This window comes from Erpetoichthys calabaricus, chromosome 8, assembly GCF_900747795.2.
Source record: "Erpetoichthys calabaricus chromosome 8, fErpCal1.3, whole genome shotgun sequence".
In the NCBI taxonomy this organism is placed as follows: domain Eukaryota; kingdom Metazoa; phylum Chordata; class Cladistia; order Polypteriformes; family Polypteridae; genus Erpetoichthys; species Erpetoichthys calabaricus.
Window position 1 is genome coordinate 96,984,472 of NC_041401.2, and position 20,766 is coordinate 97,005,237.

Sequence of the window (20,766 nt, forward strand, 5' to 3'; positions counted from 1 at the left end):
AGAGAAGAAGAAAGTTTAAGAAATGTGATTGTGCTTGTGTTTGGGACTGTGTTGTGGGAACGGGGAAGATGTTGTGTTTTGATCAGTGTGCCTCCGGCGTCTGTCTGTATCGGGTTAAGCGCCATCTGCTGTCACAATTATATATATATATATATATATATATATATATATATATATATAAAGACAGAATGTCTGTCTGTATATTCTCTGGATAGTCCTATACCCCTTGACCGATCTGGACCAAATTTTGCATAGATGCTTTCTAGGACCATACAGACAAGACAGATTGCTTTGGAACCCACAATTTTGACCCTGGGGTCCCAGCTTAACATATTTTCCCAGGCAATGCCGCATGCTGCTTGTATCTAATGTAATATAAAAAAGGAGTATTGTGCGCTTTTACTGGGGTTGTTGAGTGAGGCTTAATCAAGAGTGAAAGTGCTGTGCGACACAAAGGAGAATCAAAGGCCCATCGAGAGGACATGCACAGATTTACTAGTCAGAGCGTTTTGACACAGAAAGCATTGGGGAGTAGTACATTAAGCATTCCAAAGGAAAATGAATCGAACAGATGACTTTAAGGAGATTGTTTTTTCTTTCTGTTGCATACTTTTCATACTAACTGTACTGCAGCTCCTTAACATGCTCTCGGATGAAGGTCATCATTTTAGGGACGTTGGTGTAGAAGCCCATGAAATCTTTGTCTCCACAGACATCACTCTTGCCGTAACTGACAATCCCAATCTGCAAAACACAAGTGAATAAAGTGGTCGGCTTACAGAAACACAACTGTCTTGTCTTTTTTTGTCTGCATTTGTTTAGAACAAAACAGATGTCTGCCTTGCAGCCAGCCCTGCTTGTAGAGGGCTAGGTTGATCAATGCATCCCACTGATTGCTGACACGCATGTTTATGGAGGATCTGGACAATGCCAGCTACTGTACCTTCTCCATAGGTCATGTCCTCCTTTCTCCTATTGATCCATCATCTCTCCCAATTCATATATGAGCATGTCGACTATGATTTTTGTACAGTATGTTTTACCCACTCTGAGTTGGTTTCAAGCATCTTAATTGTTCAAACTGTTCGCAAAGCAGACTAAATGTGATTTCACACAAATCACTGGAATGTCTGAAGTCAGTACACTAAAGAATGTTTCCAAACAAAATCGGTGAAAATCTGCATAAGCACCTGAATCCACTTTTCTTGCTTTTTGGTGACAAAAGGCCCTCCAGAGTCTCCTAGTAACAAAAAGGAATGTTGGAAAAATAGTCAATGTCAAAGTTATGTTTATAGATTACAGTATTATTTGTACATTGTATTTACTATTTACAGTGATTTGCAAAAGTTTTCAGTCCATTTACCAGTTCTCTAATAGCACTAAATAACAAATGTTACCCATCAAAGTTTCTTTTTCAAAACTTGAAAACTCAAAATTATTAGTTTGTGTAATGTGACATTATTTTAGTAAAAGCAACTGTTAACAGATAAATTGAAGACTCAGAAACATTTTAGTAATTTTTTCAGTGCTTGAGGCTTCCTAAGAATTATTATTTAGCTGTTGTGTGTTCTACTTTACAAAGGAGGTTCAAGCAAGTGGCTTAGACTGCACCTACCCTTGCAGGAGTCGCTCTTTTCTCCTCTTGCACAGAATAAACGGTCCGTGAAAGGCATGTTTGGTTTATTGATCGCAGGACACTGGCCTCTAGGCTGTGGAGGAAGGAAATGGAATACTCTGTCATGGGCAGTTAAACAAAATTGGCCTTCTGAACTTTAAGTGGGACCAATGAAGAGGAACAGAAAGCTGTCCACTTGGCCTATGTGAACTCTTAGGACAGGGCATTATTTTTAGTGAACACAAGTACAAGAAATCTGGCAAACAAGAGGAGATTATTCAGTCCATCAACCTCGTTTGTTCAGCTAAGCTTTCCCAATGTCTAATCCACGTATGTTAAAAACGTTGCCAAGGTTTAATTCTCTGAGTCTGTCACAGTAGAAAATATCCTTAAGTCCTGGGATGCACTTGGTTGCTCTCCTCTGCACTGCTTCAAGTGCTGTTATGTCTTTCTTGTAGCGAGGTGACCAGAACTGCACACAATACTCCAGGTGAGGTCTCACTAGTGCACTATATTGTAGCGGGGCTACATAGTAATAGTGTATTCGATGTATGTGCTGAGTGCATGTTGTTTCCATTGTCCCGTTTACTGTTCATTATGTGTACATCAGTGAATGTTGTCCCCGTAAGTGCAGAGGGGATGGATGAGGGAGAGAGACCGCAGCCCCAGGATGGAAAGCACCTGTTCATATTCAGTTACATCCGGTTCATTACTATTTAAACGATCAGGAGGGAAAGAGGAGGAGAGAGGAGGAAGGAGAAAGACGGAGATTTCATTTATCGACAACAGACCATCATTTCCTGCTATTTTTCACATCGCGTCTTGTTCCCTGTTTGTTTCTCATTCCGGCGGATTCACGACTGCTCAATAATCGCCAGAAATCCCAGGGTTGGACTTCATTATCCACCATATGCCGAGGAAACACGGTGAGATTGTTCCATTTATTCAGGAGATTGAAACGCATCCATTTTTTCTTGATCAGTCATCCGTATTCAGGACAGTAATATACCCGGACTCAAGTTCACGTTCATTGTCATTTCAGTATTCTTTCGTTATTGTTATTTTGTGTTTTGTTTGTTATACATTACAAGGGCAAGGGAGTGTTTATTATTGTATATATGGTGTTTTCAAATTGCTGCTTTGGTGGAGGGATATACATATATATATATTTTCCACGTGGGGAATTTGCATCGTTTTTGTTAATGTGTTTCATTTAATATATTTTTACACCTATTTTATATATCTGCTTTTGTGTGCTTGTGTTTAACCGTCGATTGAGGGGAAAATATCATTTGTTAGAGGTACGACTTGGTATATGTAGGTTCGCTTCAGTAATTCATCCAGGCCACATGTCTTGGTAGTGTAGCTGCCGGCTGGGTAAGGGGTCGGCCGTTACAATATAGTCTACAGATAATATCCCTTGATTTACATTTAACTGTGTTTACAATATAAGGTAATATTCTAATTGCATCTACACATTGCTTATATGAGGAGAATGTTATCCATCCATCCATTATCCAACCCGCTATATCCTAACTACAGGGTCACGGAGGTCTGCTGGAGCCAATCCCAGCCAACACAGGGCGCAAGGCAGGAAACAAACCCCAGGTAGGGCACCAGCCCACCACAGGGCGCACACACACACCAAGCACACACTAGAGACAATTTATTATCGCCAATTCAACTAACCTGCATGTCTTTGGACTGTGGGAGGAAACCGGAGTACCCAGAGGAAACCCACGCAGACACGGGAAGAACATGCAAACTCCACACAGGAAGGACCCGGGAAGCGAACCCGAGTCTCCTAACTGCGAGGCAGTGGCGCTACCCACTGCCCAACCGTGCCGCCTGGAGAATGTTATGTCAATACAAATTCTTTTCAGAGGTTGTTTCCTGTAAGACATTGTCCCCCATTAGTATTTAAAACAGACATTCCTTTTGTACACATGAAGCACATTTCTACATTAAACTGCATTTTCCAAGGGTTTGCCCAATTCTGAAGCTTGATCAAGTGATTTTAAATTCTTTTTCCTGCTTCCTCAGCATTTGCTGTCCCTCCAATTTTAGTCTCATCTGCAAAATTTCGCAAGTGTGCTAACTACACTGGAGTCTTTGTCATTAATATAAATTAGGAAAAGTGAGCGGTCCAAGGACAGACCTCTGAGGGACTCCACTGATGGCCTTACCCCATGTGGACCATTCTCCTCTTATCAGTACACAATGGAGCCCTACTGTTAATGTGAACAGCTGCTGTTTATCATGTTCTGTTTTTTCAATTCAAGTTTATAAATACTGTAAAACCCCTACCCATTATTGCTCATCTGTCTAAAGTATAGTTTTAATCCTACATATTTACAGAAGAAAAGAGCAAACTGAAGGAATTCTGCACTACACTGGCTTCCTGGAACTTAAAGACGGCATAATGATGATGCAATCGAGTAAGCAAAATGGCTGATGTGATTTCTGGTACATCAAACCATTTAAATGCGTAGTCTTCCACTTCTGTCACAGATACCATACCTCTGCTTCAAGAATCCAACCAGAATAAGGACTTCCATGTTGTTAATACTCCAAGGACTTTCTGACAATAGGTGTGATCCAGTAATTAATAATATATATATAAAAAAATACTTTTTAAAAACCACGCTTATATTAAGTTAAAATGTGTACTAAAAAGTAAAAAATAAGTCTCTCATACATCACTCGTAAAATAAAAGCGTGGCCGCTTTTGCTAAGATTTGTATGTTTTTTGATTGTTGATTGATGAAAAGCGGCCACACTTTTATTTTACGAGTGATGTATGAGAGACTTATTTTTTACTTTTTAGTACACTTTTTAACTTAATATAAGCATGGTTTTTAAAAAGTATTTTTATATATATATTATTTTCAACTTTTTAGGCTTGGGTTTGTTTTAGTATAATTTTGTAATCAATATTTTAACACTTCCTAAAATATTTCAATCCGTTACTAGCGCCATCTATTGGTGAAATCTTTAACTATTCTTCATATGAAAATTTAATTTCTTAATTAACATGGATTAATTGATCGATTAATGAAACTATTGATTTTTTCGTCATCGGAAGTGAGTAAGTGTGCAAAATTTCAAGTCTTTTGGACAATAGGAAGTGGGTTAAATATTACAAGATTTGTACCAGACAACAAACAGGTGAAGTTAAAATAAGCGTGGTAATAATAATAATAAAAAGGCAGTTTTATATCCAAACTGCCACTGTCTTGTGTTTTCAGCCTCTCCACATTGCTTCTCCTGCCTGTGCCTAAAATGACTGAACATGTGGGTCTTGTTCTAGTGCTAGCACTAGTCGCATCAAGATGGAATCTCCTTCAAGGGTGTCATATAAAACCCTGACTGAACTCTTGCTGCATCTGGCAACAAGCGTAAACCGAGTTAACTTTAATTAAGCACAACACTTCACTAAAAAACTTTCTATAAACTGTGACTCGAGTGCCTGGACTGCTAGCTCCTGATCTTAACTCAACAGTCAAAACTAACATTACTCACATAAATGGAGACTTCAGCATGGCTTAGATATACCCGCTGCACATTCTTCTTGATATCGCCCCAGCCAGCTATGTAGCCGTTCAGAGTTCTCTCTTTGCTGTCACCCCCAGCATATGTGAGTCTGTTTTCTGCAATAGATAAGTCAATTAATAAATACATTCACAAAAGATTCTTTAAGTACTATTTTACATTTACTTATTGGGCTGATGCCCTTATTTGAGATACATTTATTGGTTACATTTCTTTTGTTTTTCCAATTGGAGTAGAGGCTTATGGCATTAGCCAGTAGCAGGATTTGAACCCACAACCTCAGGGTTTGCATTCCAAAGCCTTCACCACTGTGCCACAGAAATATCTTCACAATGTAAATGAAACAAGACAGCTGAACCTTTGGGACCCTGGAGGGCTGTGTGTAACAAAGGGTAGCTCTGATTGCAAGCTAATCATTTGAATATGTGCAACATATTTAAGAATGTCTTCAAAATACTTTAGGTTATACTATAAATTAGAAAGTTGCCGTTAAGTGTGGATGCTGCTAAATGATTTATCTTTGCATACAATCTTAAATATACCTTTTCTCTTAATGTAACTGTCCTTTTTGGAATATAGTCATACTGTACATCCTTCTTTTACTATACTGAAGGGAAATCCTTATTTTTTCCTGAACCTTGACTGTTGTTGATTTATTCTTGATTTATGGAAATTTATTATTTTTGTACAGCACTGTGGGAGTGAAATAAGTAGATGTACTTAATAAAATTCAATATGGCAAAACTTCACCATTACAGCAATACAGTACCTGTTACTGTCCATAAAATGAAAATTTTAGAATACCTTGGTAACTGCAGTAGCTCTCCCATGAAGCCAATGGAGATGGAACCAAACTTACAACGTCTTGAGTGCAAGGAAGGCAAATTCTCCTGAAAAACATTATCAGTCATGTGAACTGTCTTCAAGTTGCATTGTTTTAGGAATGAGCCATTATCTGTATTCTTGTTTAGTACATATGTAATTCGGATCTTTTTCCAAATAACTAAAGTGCCGGAGTTAAATTGTCTGCTGGTCTACAGTCTGGACCACTCTCCAAGCCCTTATTCAAAATCATAAAGATAACTGGCTGGCTTATAATTTTTTTTAATGGTTCAGATTTATCATCCTATCTTAACCTAAGAAAGACTTTGATGTCTTTGAAGGTATTCAGAAAAATAGTAATCAGCGATAGTGCTAATAAACTTAATTAATTACTGTTAAGCATAAAAGAATGCTCTTTAGACACTTGGTCACATCAGCAACCAGAAAATAGTGGCATCAAGGAGCAAGGAGTTACTACAATTCTGGAATCCAATCAGTCTTAAAAACAACAAATTCTCAACTCATGAGAGCAGAGATACTGATAGAGAGGCAAAGTGAATGACAGACTGGACAACAAGCAATAAAAATTCGTTCAGCACTGGGCTGGACAGTTGACATTAGATTACTAAATGTGACACAGGCAGTGATTTTCAGTCATTTAAAGTGACATGGTCAGCAACAGTAGTCAGTAAATCTGACATACCCCATGACTGGAAGTAGCACACTGTGACATCGGCTTTACTATTCCTTTTACTACTCATTTTGTTGTACTAGATTCAAAACACTAATATAATAAAATGATTTAAACCCACTTGTAACGGTACTTTATCAGAATGTACATCATTTCCAACTGTCCATATCTTATGTTAGCCTAATTATATCATGAATGAATGAAACTTTGTCAGGCAAGAGAGTTACTAGGAATATGACTTGGCATTATAGTCATTGATAGTCGTAACACACAACTGACAGTACAATATACAATACGATAACGTGCAGTGAATACACTTGACTTGAACATTCGTAGTTTTCATACTCTTTCTCTGAACGTTTAGCATTCGTTTGTTCAGAGTTTGATGCGCTTGCTGCTTTCCGAGCAGCTCTTCTTTTCTCCACCCTAGCTGCCCGCTTCTTCTCTTCTTTCGTCGGCATCTTTTTGTGTTAAAACTGAATAAATCAGTGTTTGTGTTGCAATTACTTAGTACGTTTCCCTTAATTTTGCACTTAAGTCTTCAATCTGCCTCAAGAATGATTTAAGATATGAAGAGGTAGGGGAAGTGACGGCGAAGGTGGTAGGGATGAGAACGGTGCCTGTACGGCTGCCCTTCTGGCCGCTGCCAGGAGTTGATTCTACAATAAAATAAAAATAAAAAGATCATCACCACGAAAGTGGAGAGTAGACATCACGTAGTATATGTGTGCCAAATTTCAGGTCAATAGGTCAAACGGTTTGTGACCTAAAGGTGATTTAAAATCCTGGACAGACAAACAGATGGTAGCGTATTATATAAGAAGATATAATATAATCACAACATTATAAACAACAGCAGGAAATGATCATCAGTGCATCTTATACAATAAATACTTCACAACACAATACTTCAATATAGGGAGTTGAACTGATGCCCCAAATCTATGTAGGTATTTAGAAATAGACACAATTTAAATCATAATCTGGGGAACACAGAGTTAAATCAAAGGGCATGGCTGGTCAGAGAAAGCAGCATTTGTAGGAAAGAGACTTGTTTCAAGTGATCTGTAACGTTTTCCTGATGGTAATAACTGAAAGAAATGGTTACTCAGCTGATTGTAGTCTTTGATTATATTACTTGCTCATTTCCTGATCCCAGAAAAATGCAAGAGTGCAGTTTCAGGCCTAAAATCTGGTTTGCTGTCTAAACAAAATGTTGCAGTTTATATTTTTGAGTGAGCAGATGCACTACTAAACCTGAGCTTTATAAAGGGAGTCAGGACGGATTTAATAAAAGCCAATTAAAACTGGACCAGATTAAACTGTTTGAAAGAGATAAACCTTTCTGAGGTGGCAGCAGAAGAATGTATGTTTCATTTCAGTTCTGACTCGATTAATGGTAAACTTGAATGATTCCACCCAATTGATGGTGACAATGTTTATCATAGCAACATATATGGAGAAATATTTTGGGCAAAACTAAATAAATAAATACACAAATAAAAGTATTATGCAATGTGACAATAAATAAATAATAACATAAATTGAGTATAAATACATGTGTCGCAAAATATTGGGATTGCTAATTCATTTATATATTTATTTAATTATTTATTAATTAATTTATTTTATTGACAATGCAAGCAACATCAAATAAGCTTTGTAATGAAAATGTTCGGTTTCACTTATCAAACCAAAAGATCTTATGCCAGAAGGAAAGAAGTTTTCTCAATGTTCCTTTACTTTGTTACAAAGTCCCAATGTGTCGTATATAACTTGACCTGTGACATGAGAGCAGCCATGTATAAGTAAGTAAGTAATAAGTAAGTGAACTTTATTGTCATTCATACCATACAACAGTACAACAATGAATGCATAGCTGTACAAAATTGTGTTTCTACAGGCTCAATGTGCAGACATAAAAGACAGGTGCATAAAGACAACATACAGACATTACAAACATTTCACTTCTTACACAGAAAGTAGGTAAGACAGCACAAGGCAGCACAGTACAAACAATAAAAACAAAAGATTTATATAAATGTAAGCCAGTCAGTGGGTGAAATATAATGTGAAAGAAAATATTGCACATTGTGATTGTGATATTGCACTATATGGATACAATATTTATACATAATATATACAATATAGACAATGTAATATTGTACAATATTACAATACAATATAATGCAAACTTAAGACCTATTTTTGGTAATAAAGTACACAGTAAGTAAGAGAGCCAAAGGACAAAGGTTATTTAACAGAGTTTAGTATTCTGATCGCCTGGGGGAAGAAGCTCTGGTTATATTTCTTTTGGTTTTGGAAAATAGGCAAGTCAAGGGACTTGCTTATGATCACACAGTGATTGTAGTGTGATTTGAACCCACAACCTCAGGGTTTGAAGTCCAAAGCCTTAACAACTACACCACAAAAGAACAAATATGGCTCTGAAATTATGTCACCTAAATAATGGTATAAATGTAAAGTAACAAATAAAACAAAACCAGAGTATTATTTTCCTAAACTTCACAGATGTCAATGGTGCTACAAGAGTATGGGGTTCCAGGTTTCTGTGAGAAATTCAGTGTGTGTAATTGTGATGTGAGAATTGTGCTTTCATCTTTTTCTTCTTCCTCTTTCAGCTGCTCCCATTAGGGATTGCCACAGTGGATCATCTTTATCCATATCTTCCTGTCCTTACATCTTGCTCTGTGACACCCATCACCTGCATGTCCTCTCTCACCACATCCATAAACCTTCTCTTAGGTCTTCCTCTTTTCCTCTTTCCTGGCAGCTCTATCCTTAACATCCTTCTCCCAATATACTCAGCATCTCTCCTCTGCACATGTCCAAACCAACGCAATCTCGCCTTTCTGACTTGTCTCCCAACCGTCCAACTTGAGCTGACCCTCTAATGTACTCATTTCTAATCCTATCCATCCTCGTCACACCCAGTGCAAATATTAGCATCTTTAACTCTGCTACCTCCAGCTTTGTCTCCTGCTTTCTGGTCAGTGCCATCGTCTCCAACCCATATAACATACTGTAGCTGGTCTCACTACCATCCTGTAGAATTGTGAGAATTGTGCTTTCATACATGATATTAATTCAAGATCATTCACTGTGGGAATTGAGAAACATCTAAGGATGCATCTTACCTCCACCCCTGTCCATGATTTATATGGAAGGCACAACCAAGGATTGGGGAGTATTCAGTCTGCAAACCTGCTGTAAATGTTGTTGTTGTCCTTTTCGTTTTACCAGACTGTGATCACTGCTGTACACTGCAACAGTTCACTTCTGAATAATGTGGTTTAGGTAAGTAGTTTCATCTCCATATCGGAGGTAATGGTCCAATCTTGGCTTCTTCTCTGCAAGTAAGGGATAAGCGACTGCCCTAAATGGAAGAGTGAAAGTACCTCGAGGTCTAATTCAATAGTGAGGATAGAGGTGCTTGTGAGATTGTCAATTGAATTGGTGCACTGGCACAGTTGTACTAGACCATAGTCGTGAAGTAGAAGCTAAATCGACAGATGAAGCTGTCAACTTAATAGTTAGTTTACATTTCCAATATCATGAGGTCTGAGCAGCCCCTGAAAGAATGAGTTTGCAAATACAAGTAGCTGAGATGAGGGCTTGCTGGATTGACTCCCCTTGTGACAAGGTATGGGACTTGGAGTGGAACCCCTCAAAAGTAGACAGCTGAAGTAGGTTGAGAATGTAGTTAGGAGGTGTACAAGGGTGGTGGAAGTTACTGGAGATAAGTAGGCATGATCAGCCCTCCATGTTGCTACCAAAAACCCCTCTAGGAAAAGTTAAATGAAAATTATGTTGATGATGACATATTATGACAGAATTGTGGAGCCAACAGTGTGTTGAGGCAATAAATGTAATCCAATGCAAACACAAATCTGAGAAATAAACTGTAGAAAGCAGGCCATTGATGAACAGTACAATAAAACATAGTGTGATGGACGGCCGGCGTTTCAGTCTGGCCGGGACGTCCCTCAACAGAAGAAACCAGCCTTTTCAGGGCACTACATCCCAAGTGACACTAGATGGCAGCTCCCCTGGATGGAAATGGTTCCTCGGATTTCCGCAGGGCAGTATGGGACATGGAGTCCATCTCTTCAGCCCTGTTGGGTGCCGTGGGTGCCGCCAGGGGGAGCTCACCAAGAACTCGGGGAATATTACTGTGACGCTAACCCGGAAGTACTTCGGAGTCACGAGGACAGAAACCCGCAGTACTTCCGGGATACTTGAAGAAAGTGTTTGACCCGGAGAAGGAATACTTCCGGGTCATGATGTTTAAAAGGATTGTGGGAAGCCCAGCAGTTTGAGCCGGAGTTGGGTGGGAGTGTGACAGAGCTGCTGGGAGTGGAGGATTGGTATTTTGTAATTGATTATTGTTTATTATTATTATTGAGAATTGTGGAGTGTGCGGTGCTTTGGGCACTGTTATTGAAGAATATTATTAAAGAAGTCTTCTTGGTGCTTTTAACGTGTGTCCTGGATGTCTGTCTGGTGGGTTCAACGGGGCAACAGCACCTCTAGCGTCCACAATAGTAATGAGATCATGGTGGGAACTCATTAGAAGTAGCAGAACACAGCAAAGACTGATCTAAATTAGTAAAGTGTGTATAGACATTATATATCTGATGTATATGCAAAGCATTATGAGAATACAATGGAAGCAGGTACTACCTGACCGTCTCACTATACGTGAGATCTTGCTTGAGCTTCAGCAGGGCTATGTCATAATCAAAATGCTGGTTGTAGTTTGGATGAATGATCAGCTGTTCCACACTGACCTGATCTTTGGAATATTTGCTCCTTTGGGTGAGGCCTGGGGAAATTGTTCAGAAGAGAAATAAATTGAGCGTACCCATTTTCACATTTCTGTTTCTGCTTTGAAGATCTGATCAGTGTATTCTGGAACATTTCTTACCGTAAACCACAAATAAATTGTCAAGGTTGCTGGCCACGTCACTGGATTTGTAACAGTGGGCTGCACTAAGTATCCATCTGTTGGAAATGATAGATCCTGAACACTCAACTGCTACCTTGTCCTGAGAAGAGAGTGAAACATAATTTTTTAGATTCAATTATGAATACAGCCTTTAGTTCACTCCTAATAATAACAGATTAGAGTGGACATTGTCATTGTTATTAATATATTAGCTGTGTTTCCTGACATTGCCCAAGTTTTATTTTAAATGTCACACTAAACTTAATTTTACACCCATCTGAGAAAGCGAGATACAGTTGCCTGCGAGAGAAGCAGTTTCACCAGAGATGACTGACTGTAAAACATAGACTCTCAGTGAACTGTAGCCTGACATGATAAGGACTGAAAATTGAGGTTTTATGGCCTTTTCCTGTTATGGAAGCCGTTTCGTGTACCATTATCAGGGTCACACTCCACATTTCTAGGGGTGTGGTCTTCAGGGTCGTGACCTCAAATTAATCAACAAATAGGATAAAAGGTCAACCTTTCCACTGAGCCACGATCTGTGCATAAAACCTTCTAAACCTTTTTGAATTCTCTTTGGGATTATTTTTTGTGTCTTGCCTGATTATTGACTGTGATTTTTGCCTCACGTCTGGGTTTTAGTCAATTTGTTTTTTTTATTTTCATTTGTTTTCCCTTTTGCACGCATCTCTCAGTTTAACTCAAGAAACTAGTTATCTGTTTTCTTGCCGAGTCAGAACACAGCCATTTGAAATGTAAAGGATACTTTTACTGGACAAGAGACATCTGTAGTATAAATACAAAATCTCCTTTTTTACATCCCTTACATTAAGACTGTAGCTATTAGGCCCTGAGTCACTCCAGTCAGACTATCATTCACCTTCAGTCAATCATTTTTAAAGTTGGCCTCTGACATCATCATTATATCAATAAGTCATGCTTTATGTATTTTTTGCTCAATTTTGAGTCATTGAGATATGTTGTTACTTTTGTTTATTGTTTGTTTATTGTCTGCTTTGTTTTCTGTGCCTGTGCTATTTTTCCATGTGTTTTGTTAGGTGGTCCCCAAAGAGGTCGGGCCACCTGCCAATCACCAGCAGGAAGTGCCCTTCAACCTATAAATCTGGAGGGTCTTTCACGGTTCATTGGAAATGTGCCATGGAGTTGGTGAGTTTTCTTGTGTTCTGTTGTGCTTTTGTGATTTTTGTCTAGATTCGTGTCCATTTTCCTCTGCTTTTTGATTTCAACTTTGAATTGTGCATTGGTACTTGTTCACTTTGAACTGCCCTTGCTGGCAACTCCTCTATGCCATGCCTTGTGTGCTCCCCTCTGTATGCAAGGGGTCTGCAACCAACTTCAGATCGGAAATAAGAAGAAAAAAAAATCCAGAAAGTTCCAAACAGAAGAATCAGAACTTGCCACGTACCGAACACTATGCTGAATCCATGCAAATGAAATGATCTGTAGACACACCCTGCTGTAGCCTACCACCATGGAAGTTGAATAAAATGGCACATAGACATAAACTTACAACTATTGTATGTTCAGTTGGCTAACTTAGCTCACATGAAACACCCTTGCTCTACTCTGTAGACTGATCAAACGTGTTTTCCGGCATTTAATAAAAAGGAAAGTTCCTTCTTGCTGAATTATTCTATCTTGGCTTCTGAACGCAACCAATTGCCAATTTAGGAAACTGTTTCCATCTTTACACTTCATGCAGTACTGCTGCTCTTAAACAAAACACAAAAGATGCATATGTATTCTGGAACATATAGACACTCAAATAAAGAAGACTAAAAATATCAATAACCAAAAAGTTAAACTGAAATCGGACTTCCTTAAACCATTGTTCCCCTCCAACCGAATAAAGTGAGTCCATTCATCAGCCTGCAAACACCCAGCCAGGGCACCTGCTTTAAACTTAGGTGAGGTTCTCATCTATACACAGCACAAGCTCGTGCAAAAAGCTGTGCACGCTAGAAATAGAACTTAGACACACAAAGACTGCCACTGTGAATGTAATCAGGACAACGTAAATTGAATACTTAAGTTTCAACTGATGACACTGGTATTATTGACAAGGAGATATGTGTGCGCAGTGGCAAGTCTTTCCTTTGGCAATGCTGGTGCCATGACAAACTTGGCTTCACATTGTGTGTTGTTTCTATGAGAAAAATGCTCCTAAAAAGCAATTAAGTGGTCAAAGCAATCCCTCAAAAGCTAAGAGGAAGCGTAAAGTGCTACTGTATCTATCGACAAGAAAATAAAAATCTTAGATCTTCTGAAATGTGACATGCCGCTTGAAGAAATCATATTTCCCTAATCAACAGAGTATAAGAACTGCTTACATAGCATTTAGATTGTATGAGGTATTATAAGCATTCTAGAGATGATTTACAGTATAGGAGAGAATGAACAAGAATGATTACATATTCTGCACAGAACTCTGATTCATCTGCTTTTGTCCTTATCTCATTTAAGATGATGATTTGCCCAAGCAATATGAATACATTTTGATAAAAAAAATATGAATGACTCTCAAAACTATTTGTTACTTACAATTATCATGAGACTCAGGTTATGCAAGATTTATTTTCCTTTTTTGTTTTAGATATTTTATTATGTATTACTGTATATATGGCAGGAACAGAGAGGTTTGAAATAAAGTAAGGATGTCCACTTAACTGACTACCACTGAATGAAATTAGCAAAGAAAATCTTACGACCAAACTTTAATTTCTGGATTTCTTTTAATGTTCCAACGTGCCTTTCTTATGTGTATCATGTTACCCTTCTCCTGGGGATCTCCTGTGTGACAGACACATTTCAAAGACAACTCAGTGGGAAACAGTCTTTACAAACTTACCACCATATAAATGTAGACTTGCCAGGGCCAATCAGCATCCTGTGATTTGATGCCACCAAAAATACGCCCCACACTACGGTGCCATGCTTTACTTCGGATTCCACATTCTTCAAACGAGGTGCCTGCAACACGGAGAACAACTACAAAGTTAATGATGCAAAAAAAAAAAAACCTACAATCTAATGAAAGATAATAAAAATGGTGATTTGCATTAAAGGAAAGTTGAGGATTTTATTAATGAAGTGGTTTATTTTTGTGACGTTCCACTAGTAAGGGTTGAATAGAACTTGGTGAGCAGTGCTATTACTGTTAGAAGTGAAAGGCAGTGTAGAGACTATGGGGAAGATCGATTGGAACACTGTGATGTTAGCAGACAACAGGCATCCAGAAATCCAGGAGATGTCCTTAAGGGATGACACCTGGTGTTCAACTAGGAAAAAACATTGGTTGGAGCACTGAATTCTAGAAATTTCCGTAAACAAGATGCCTTGCCCTGTAATTATCGCCCTAGAGCTGCTGGGTTGGGAGTGGTAATGTTTCTGTAGGGTAATGAGATAAGTGCTGTTGTTGGTTGGAGAGTAGAATAATGTCAGTGTAATAGGCTGCCAGAAACACGGTGAATTCTAAGTGCAACTGGAAGTAAGAGAATGATAATTGTTAAACTACCCCTCCTCTAGACAGCTGCACATGGGTATAATAAAGTTTAATGGGAAGGTATGACAAAGAGAATTGGTGTGAATAGTAATGCATTATAGAGTTAAGTATTTATTTTGGAGTAAGACGAAATAAGAATAGGTGGGGGGTGTACAACTAAATGCAGGATGAAGTCTTCTACAAGATAGTGGTGATGTTTAAAGAATGAGGTTAGGTTGATGAGGCAAGTGTGTTAATATAAGAGACCTGCACCTGGCACAGTGGATGTGATGGGCGAGGCAGAAGAGGTTATCTTCTATGGCAGAAGTAGCATCTGTCTTGACTGTTATATATTTTTAGATTAATCTCCCTCACTTACCTTCCCATTTGGGATCATTAAAAACCTCTTCCAAAGAGTCATAACTAGGTAAAAAGAAGCTATACTGGCGTCCAGTTTCCTCTGTTGCTTTAGGGGGCACTACACCTTCCAGCTGATCTCTTGGTGCGTTTCCCAGGCCGATGACAAAAATATCTGTAAATTAAATTATGAAGGTAGGTGAGCTTTGGGAAAAAATCAGAGGTTCAATTTCATGTGACACATTATCATTACATATGTAGGTTGGTCCACTAATATGTTTTCATCAAGTGGCCCTCAGAGAAGAAACAGCTGGAACGTAACACTGAGATTATGGATACAACCTAATAAGTTAACAACCTGCACAGGATTACAGTGACATCCAGAACAACTGGGTGATGTGATACTGATTTAGAATTAAAAGGTAAGTCTTTAGCAGGCTCTGAGTAAATTTGGTATCGTGAAAACGGCAAAGTTGTCCATCCATCCATTCATTATCCATCCATTTTCCAACCCGCTGAATCTGAACACAGGGAGCCAATCCCAGCCAACACAGGGCACAAGGCAGGAACCAATCCCAGGCAGGGTGCCAACCCAACACAGCCATTCATTATCCGACCCACTATATCCTAACTATAGGGTCACGGGGGGTCTGCTGGAGCCAATCCCAGCCAACACAGGGCGCAAGGCAGGAAACAAACCCCGAGCAGGGAACACACACGCCACGCACTAGGGACAATTTAGAATCACCAATGCACCTAACCTGCATGTCTTTGGACTGTGGGAGGAAACCGGAGTACCCGGAGGAAACCCACGCAGACACGGGGAGAACATGCCAACTCCATGCAGGGAGGACCCAGGAAGCAAACCCAGGTCTCCTAACTGCGAGGCAGCAGCTCTACCCACTGCGCCACCATGCCGCCCAAGGCAAAGTTGTGTTCCAGCAAATACAAGCGCACTACATAAGCTGTATGGTAAGTATGAATGACCATACTAGTAGAGTTCTGCGCAAACACCCTGGGTTATGCACTTTTGAAAGTTGTATTCTTTTGAAACATGTGGTATTCATGTGGCCAGTAGCCACACCACCTGCACTTTAGAACAGGTAATCCACATGAAGCTAAGCATATTTGGTCTTGGCCAATACTTGGATGGGAGACCATGTAAGAAAAGCTTGGGTTGGTGCTGGAAGAGGTGTTGATGAGGCCAGCAGGAGGCACTTATCCTGTGGTCTTGTCAGTCAGACAGTCATTTTCCAATCCGCTATATCCTAACACATGGTCACTGGGGTCTGCTGGAGCCAATACCAGCCAACACAGGGCGTTAGACAGGAACAAATCCCAGCCCACCACAGGGCACGCACGCGCGCACACACACACACACACACACACACACACACACACACACACACACACACACACACACACCAAGAACACTAGGAACAATTGAGGATCACCAATACACCTAACCTGCATGTCTTTGGACTGTGGGAGGAAACCAGAGCACCTGCAGGAAACCCACGCAGACACGGGGAGAACATGCAAACTCCACGCAGGGAGGACCCGGGAAGCGAACTGCGAGGCAGCAATGCTACCACTGCACCACCGTGCTGCCGGGCCCTGTGGTCTTGTGTAGATCCCAATACCCCAGTGTAGTGACGGGGACACAGTGCTGTAAAAATTGGTGCCATCCTACAGAGGAGATGTAAAACTGAAGTCCTGAATCTCTGTGGTCATAAAAGATCCCATGGATCTTTCGAAAAGTGTATAGTGTTTCCAGATGTCCTGGATAAATTCACTAAATAGCCTGGCCACTCCGGCCTCTTAATCATCCTCTGCCTCTTAATGGCTATCTCTTTCACCCCTTGACAGCTAATGTGTGGTGAGTGTAATAGTGCAAAAAGGCCTGCTGTTGCAACATCCAGGTGGATGCTACATATTGGTAGTAAAGTGGTTCCCCACTGTCTATGTAAAGTGCTTTGAGTAGGTTAGAAAAGCGCTATATAAGTGTAATTTATTATTATTGATACTGTTATAGTGAGTATAGTAACATGTTTAATGCTAGTTACCACACAAGCACAACAATCCATTCAATGCCAGGTTAATTATTGCTGCTATTGTAAGGCCAGTATGGTATTGCACAGCCATCATCAGGGTGTCTGTTTGTAGAGAGAGTGTCAGCCTTGTCGAGAGGTTTACTTACCTTGGCAGTGACATTCATGTCTCTGGTGACTCTTCCTATGAAGTCAGTAGGCAGATTGGAAGAACATGGGGGGTCATGAGGTCACTGGAAAAGGGTGTGTGGCATTCCTGCTATCTTTGCAAAAGGACAAAGGTCAGAGTCTTTAGAGTCCTGGTGCTTCATGTTTTGCTATATGGTTGTGAGACATGGATGCTATCCAGTGACCTGAGACAAAGACTGGACACCGTCGGTACTGTGTCTCTTCACAGAATCCTTGGATACTGCTGGTTTGACTTTGTGTCGAATAAGCAGTTGCTCATGGAATCTCAAATGAGACACATTACCTGCATTGTATGCATCAGTTATAGAAATATGGCCATGTGGTGCAGTTCCCCAGAGGGTCATTTCTGGGAGTTGAAAGTGGACCACACGACATGTCTGCCTGGGGGGTTGCCAACCAGGATCCCGAGCTGTTTCATCATGTGGTGGGTACAGCAATGTGCTGTACCAGTGCATGCTCCCCGAACCGACCTGACCTATATGCATTCTCACAAAGCTCTCAGATTCTAGTCAATCTCAGGACACATTCACAGTCATACAGAGTAATTTACACTTTTCAACTAAAAGAACAATATTTGGGTTGTGAGAGGAGGCCAGAGCACACAGATAAAATCCAGGTAACCAAAGAGGAAAGTAGCACTACACAAAAACAAATCCTATGGACAGTAAGTCATTAGACAGAGTGTTACAGTGCCACCTCAGATATGTCAAAAACGTTTCAAACTCTATTAACTTAGTCTTTTTAAAATTCACCTGACATTATGCTATTGATATATATCTCTGATATTTGATATTCTCTCATAGACTAAAGATATACTAGGCTGACTGGCAGCACCAAAGTGGCCTGTTCTAAATGAGTGTATAAGTGAAGCAGGAGGAAGTGAACATGGCCATGAAGGCGAGTGAAGGAGCATGCAGAGGTTTTGTGCACGCGTGAGTACAGCAGTGTCCTTATGAGTGATTTAACAAGTAAATCAGCATGGCTGTGACTGTGAGAAGCTGTTTGAATGACCCAAGATAGACTGACTTGCATTTATTTACAAGTCATGATGTGACTATCTAAAAATCCCATCCAGTCATACAGGTCTGTACGCTTGCATTTTCCTAAGAAAAGTCTACCTGCTCTTTGCAGACTATATTGTAGCCACATTCTTGAAAAACATAGAATTGAGCTCACCGAAATAGACATCAGGTTCTTTTACATGTTTCAGGATATCCTGCACCAGACTGGAGGGAACTGGCCCACTGTTGTATTGCTTTGCTATGAACATGCACAAAAAAGAAAATTAGCATCTTGGCAAGAAGCCTTAGCATTGTCTAAACATCAGATTGCACTAGCTCATGCAATTTCACTCTCATTTCTCATTCTTTTTTTAAGTAAAACAGATTACTCCCACTGGACATGACCAGGCATAATTTAAAATTACCAAATGTAGAATATTGTGCCACTTGAGCTACATATTGTTGTGGCTTGACTATTTTTATAAAGTACTGATCTTCTAGACCAGGGCTACTCATCTTAGTTCATGAAGGCTATGAGTCTTTGCCATAACTACTCTCATAATTACAGGATGATGCCCTTTTGTAAAATAAATCCATAGTTATTTGAATTTCTTGTTGTCCTTCTGTAGTCATCTAAAAATTGATAGTTAGAATTGAAACAATTAAGTGGTGTACTAAAGTTGCAATAACCTGGTCCATATGGTTATATTTACTTTCTAGCACATTCTTTGTAATTTTCCTATCATCGTATTTGTAAATTACTGGGAATTTGCATGAAACAGGCTTAACTACAAGAAACTGTGAATAACCAGAGCTCATTCATGCTCCTAAATGGGTGTATTGTAATTTAATTCACTATGTTAAAGTTGCTTAGACAAATAACATAACAGGTACATCAAAAGGTCAGAATGCACTTCTATATGGTAACATTTTTAAATGGTCCAAACGTACTAAACCTGAGCTTATTCAGAATTTTCCGTCACACTTGAGAAGTGGATAACAAATGTTTGATCAAGTGATGATTTCAATAAGACACCCAAGTAAACCTCAGATTAAGAAGACAGTGACAATTAAAATCTAATCCCTCTGTGTCCCATTGTGGGCTTTGTTATGTAACTAGACTCTCTTATCTCACTTACTTTATTAAAACGCATATCCCAACTTCATAATTAAGAACTTAAACTATGAGATCCGTCTGTAAAAGTTTTGAAATATATCAGATATCAGTGAAATACTCACAGATAAGGAACACTGTCCATTTAATTGGCCTCGACCCAGCACTTCTGACATTCTCCAATAAAGCTTCCAAAGCTTTGCCAGCATTTGTCCCAGCATCAGGCGAGAACTCTGCATCAAAAGATGACAAGCTTAGGTGCAATAAAAATATCACACAAAACCAACGTGCAACACTTACTCTAAACAGAATACATTTTAGTGAGTGAGAGGGACAGCACTAATAATTAAATATCTAGGAAAGTAAAGCCACTCATTCCAATGTACAGTGAGCTTTGGACAAGATTCTGCAAGTTCAACCCAATTTACTTTGCTATTAGGGAATATTCTCTCTGTGCTGTTCTCTTATCTGATTTGGTACAAGAAGGTATGAAATTAACTCATTCCACATTATATTGGTTGTAAAAAGTTAAACAGGAAGATAATGATCAAGAATGAATGACAAAAACTTATATGAATTCATCAAACGGAATGAAAGAAGTAACTGTTTGAAGACCTCACACATTTTTATGACAGAAAATATTGAGCAAGGGAAACCTCTTAAATAGGATCATTTAAGTAACAGATCATAGAAAATATGTCCATTTTTGACACTACAATATACAGAGTGGCTAGCCTCACCTGGACTGTTTAGGCTGCAATCTCTTTAAGTATAAGAAAATAAGATTTTATATTTGCTTTGAAAAGAGTTCTTTTTAACCATTGGATGTCAATACAGTTGAAAATGCAGTTCTGATCTTTGCCAACTTTTAAAATCCCCTAAAAGTATTTGGTCTTATCA

At 39.3% G+C, this 20,766-nt stretch overlaps 1 protein-coding gene across 1 annotated transcript in view; it reads right to left on the reverse strand.

The window, feature by feature from the left end:
• Positions 1–474: 474 nt before the first annotated feature.
• LOC114655845 (complement factor B-like) overlaps positions 475–20,766 on the reverse strand; it is a 32,227-nt gene continuing 11,935 nt past the window's right edge. Inside the window, exons 8-18 of the mRNA XM_028807117.2 lie at positions 19,992–20,099; positions 18,928–19,011; positions 15,534–15,686; positions 14,522–14,643; positions 11,629–11,749; positions 11,385–11,526; positions 5,972–6,057; positions 5,138–5,265; positions 1,616–1,709; positions 1,191–1,240; positions 475–744 (exon numbers count right to left, since the gene is read on the reverse strand). Of these exons, the coding sequence (XP_028662950.1) occupies positions 619–744; positions 1,191–1,240; positions 1,616–1,709; positions 5,138–5,265; positions 5,972–6,057; positions 11,385–11,526; positions 11,629–11,749; positions 14,522–14,643; positions 15,534–15,686; positions 18,928–19,011; positions 19,992–20,099 (1,214 nt within the window). The 3' untranslated portion in view covers positions 475–618. The remainder of the gene's footprint in view (positions 745–1,190; positions 1,241–1,615; positions 1,710–5,137; positions 5,266–5,971; positions 6,058–11,384; positions 11,527–11,628; positions 11,750–14,521; positions 14,644–15,533; positions 15,687–18,927; positions 19,012–19,991; positions 20,100–20,766) is intronic.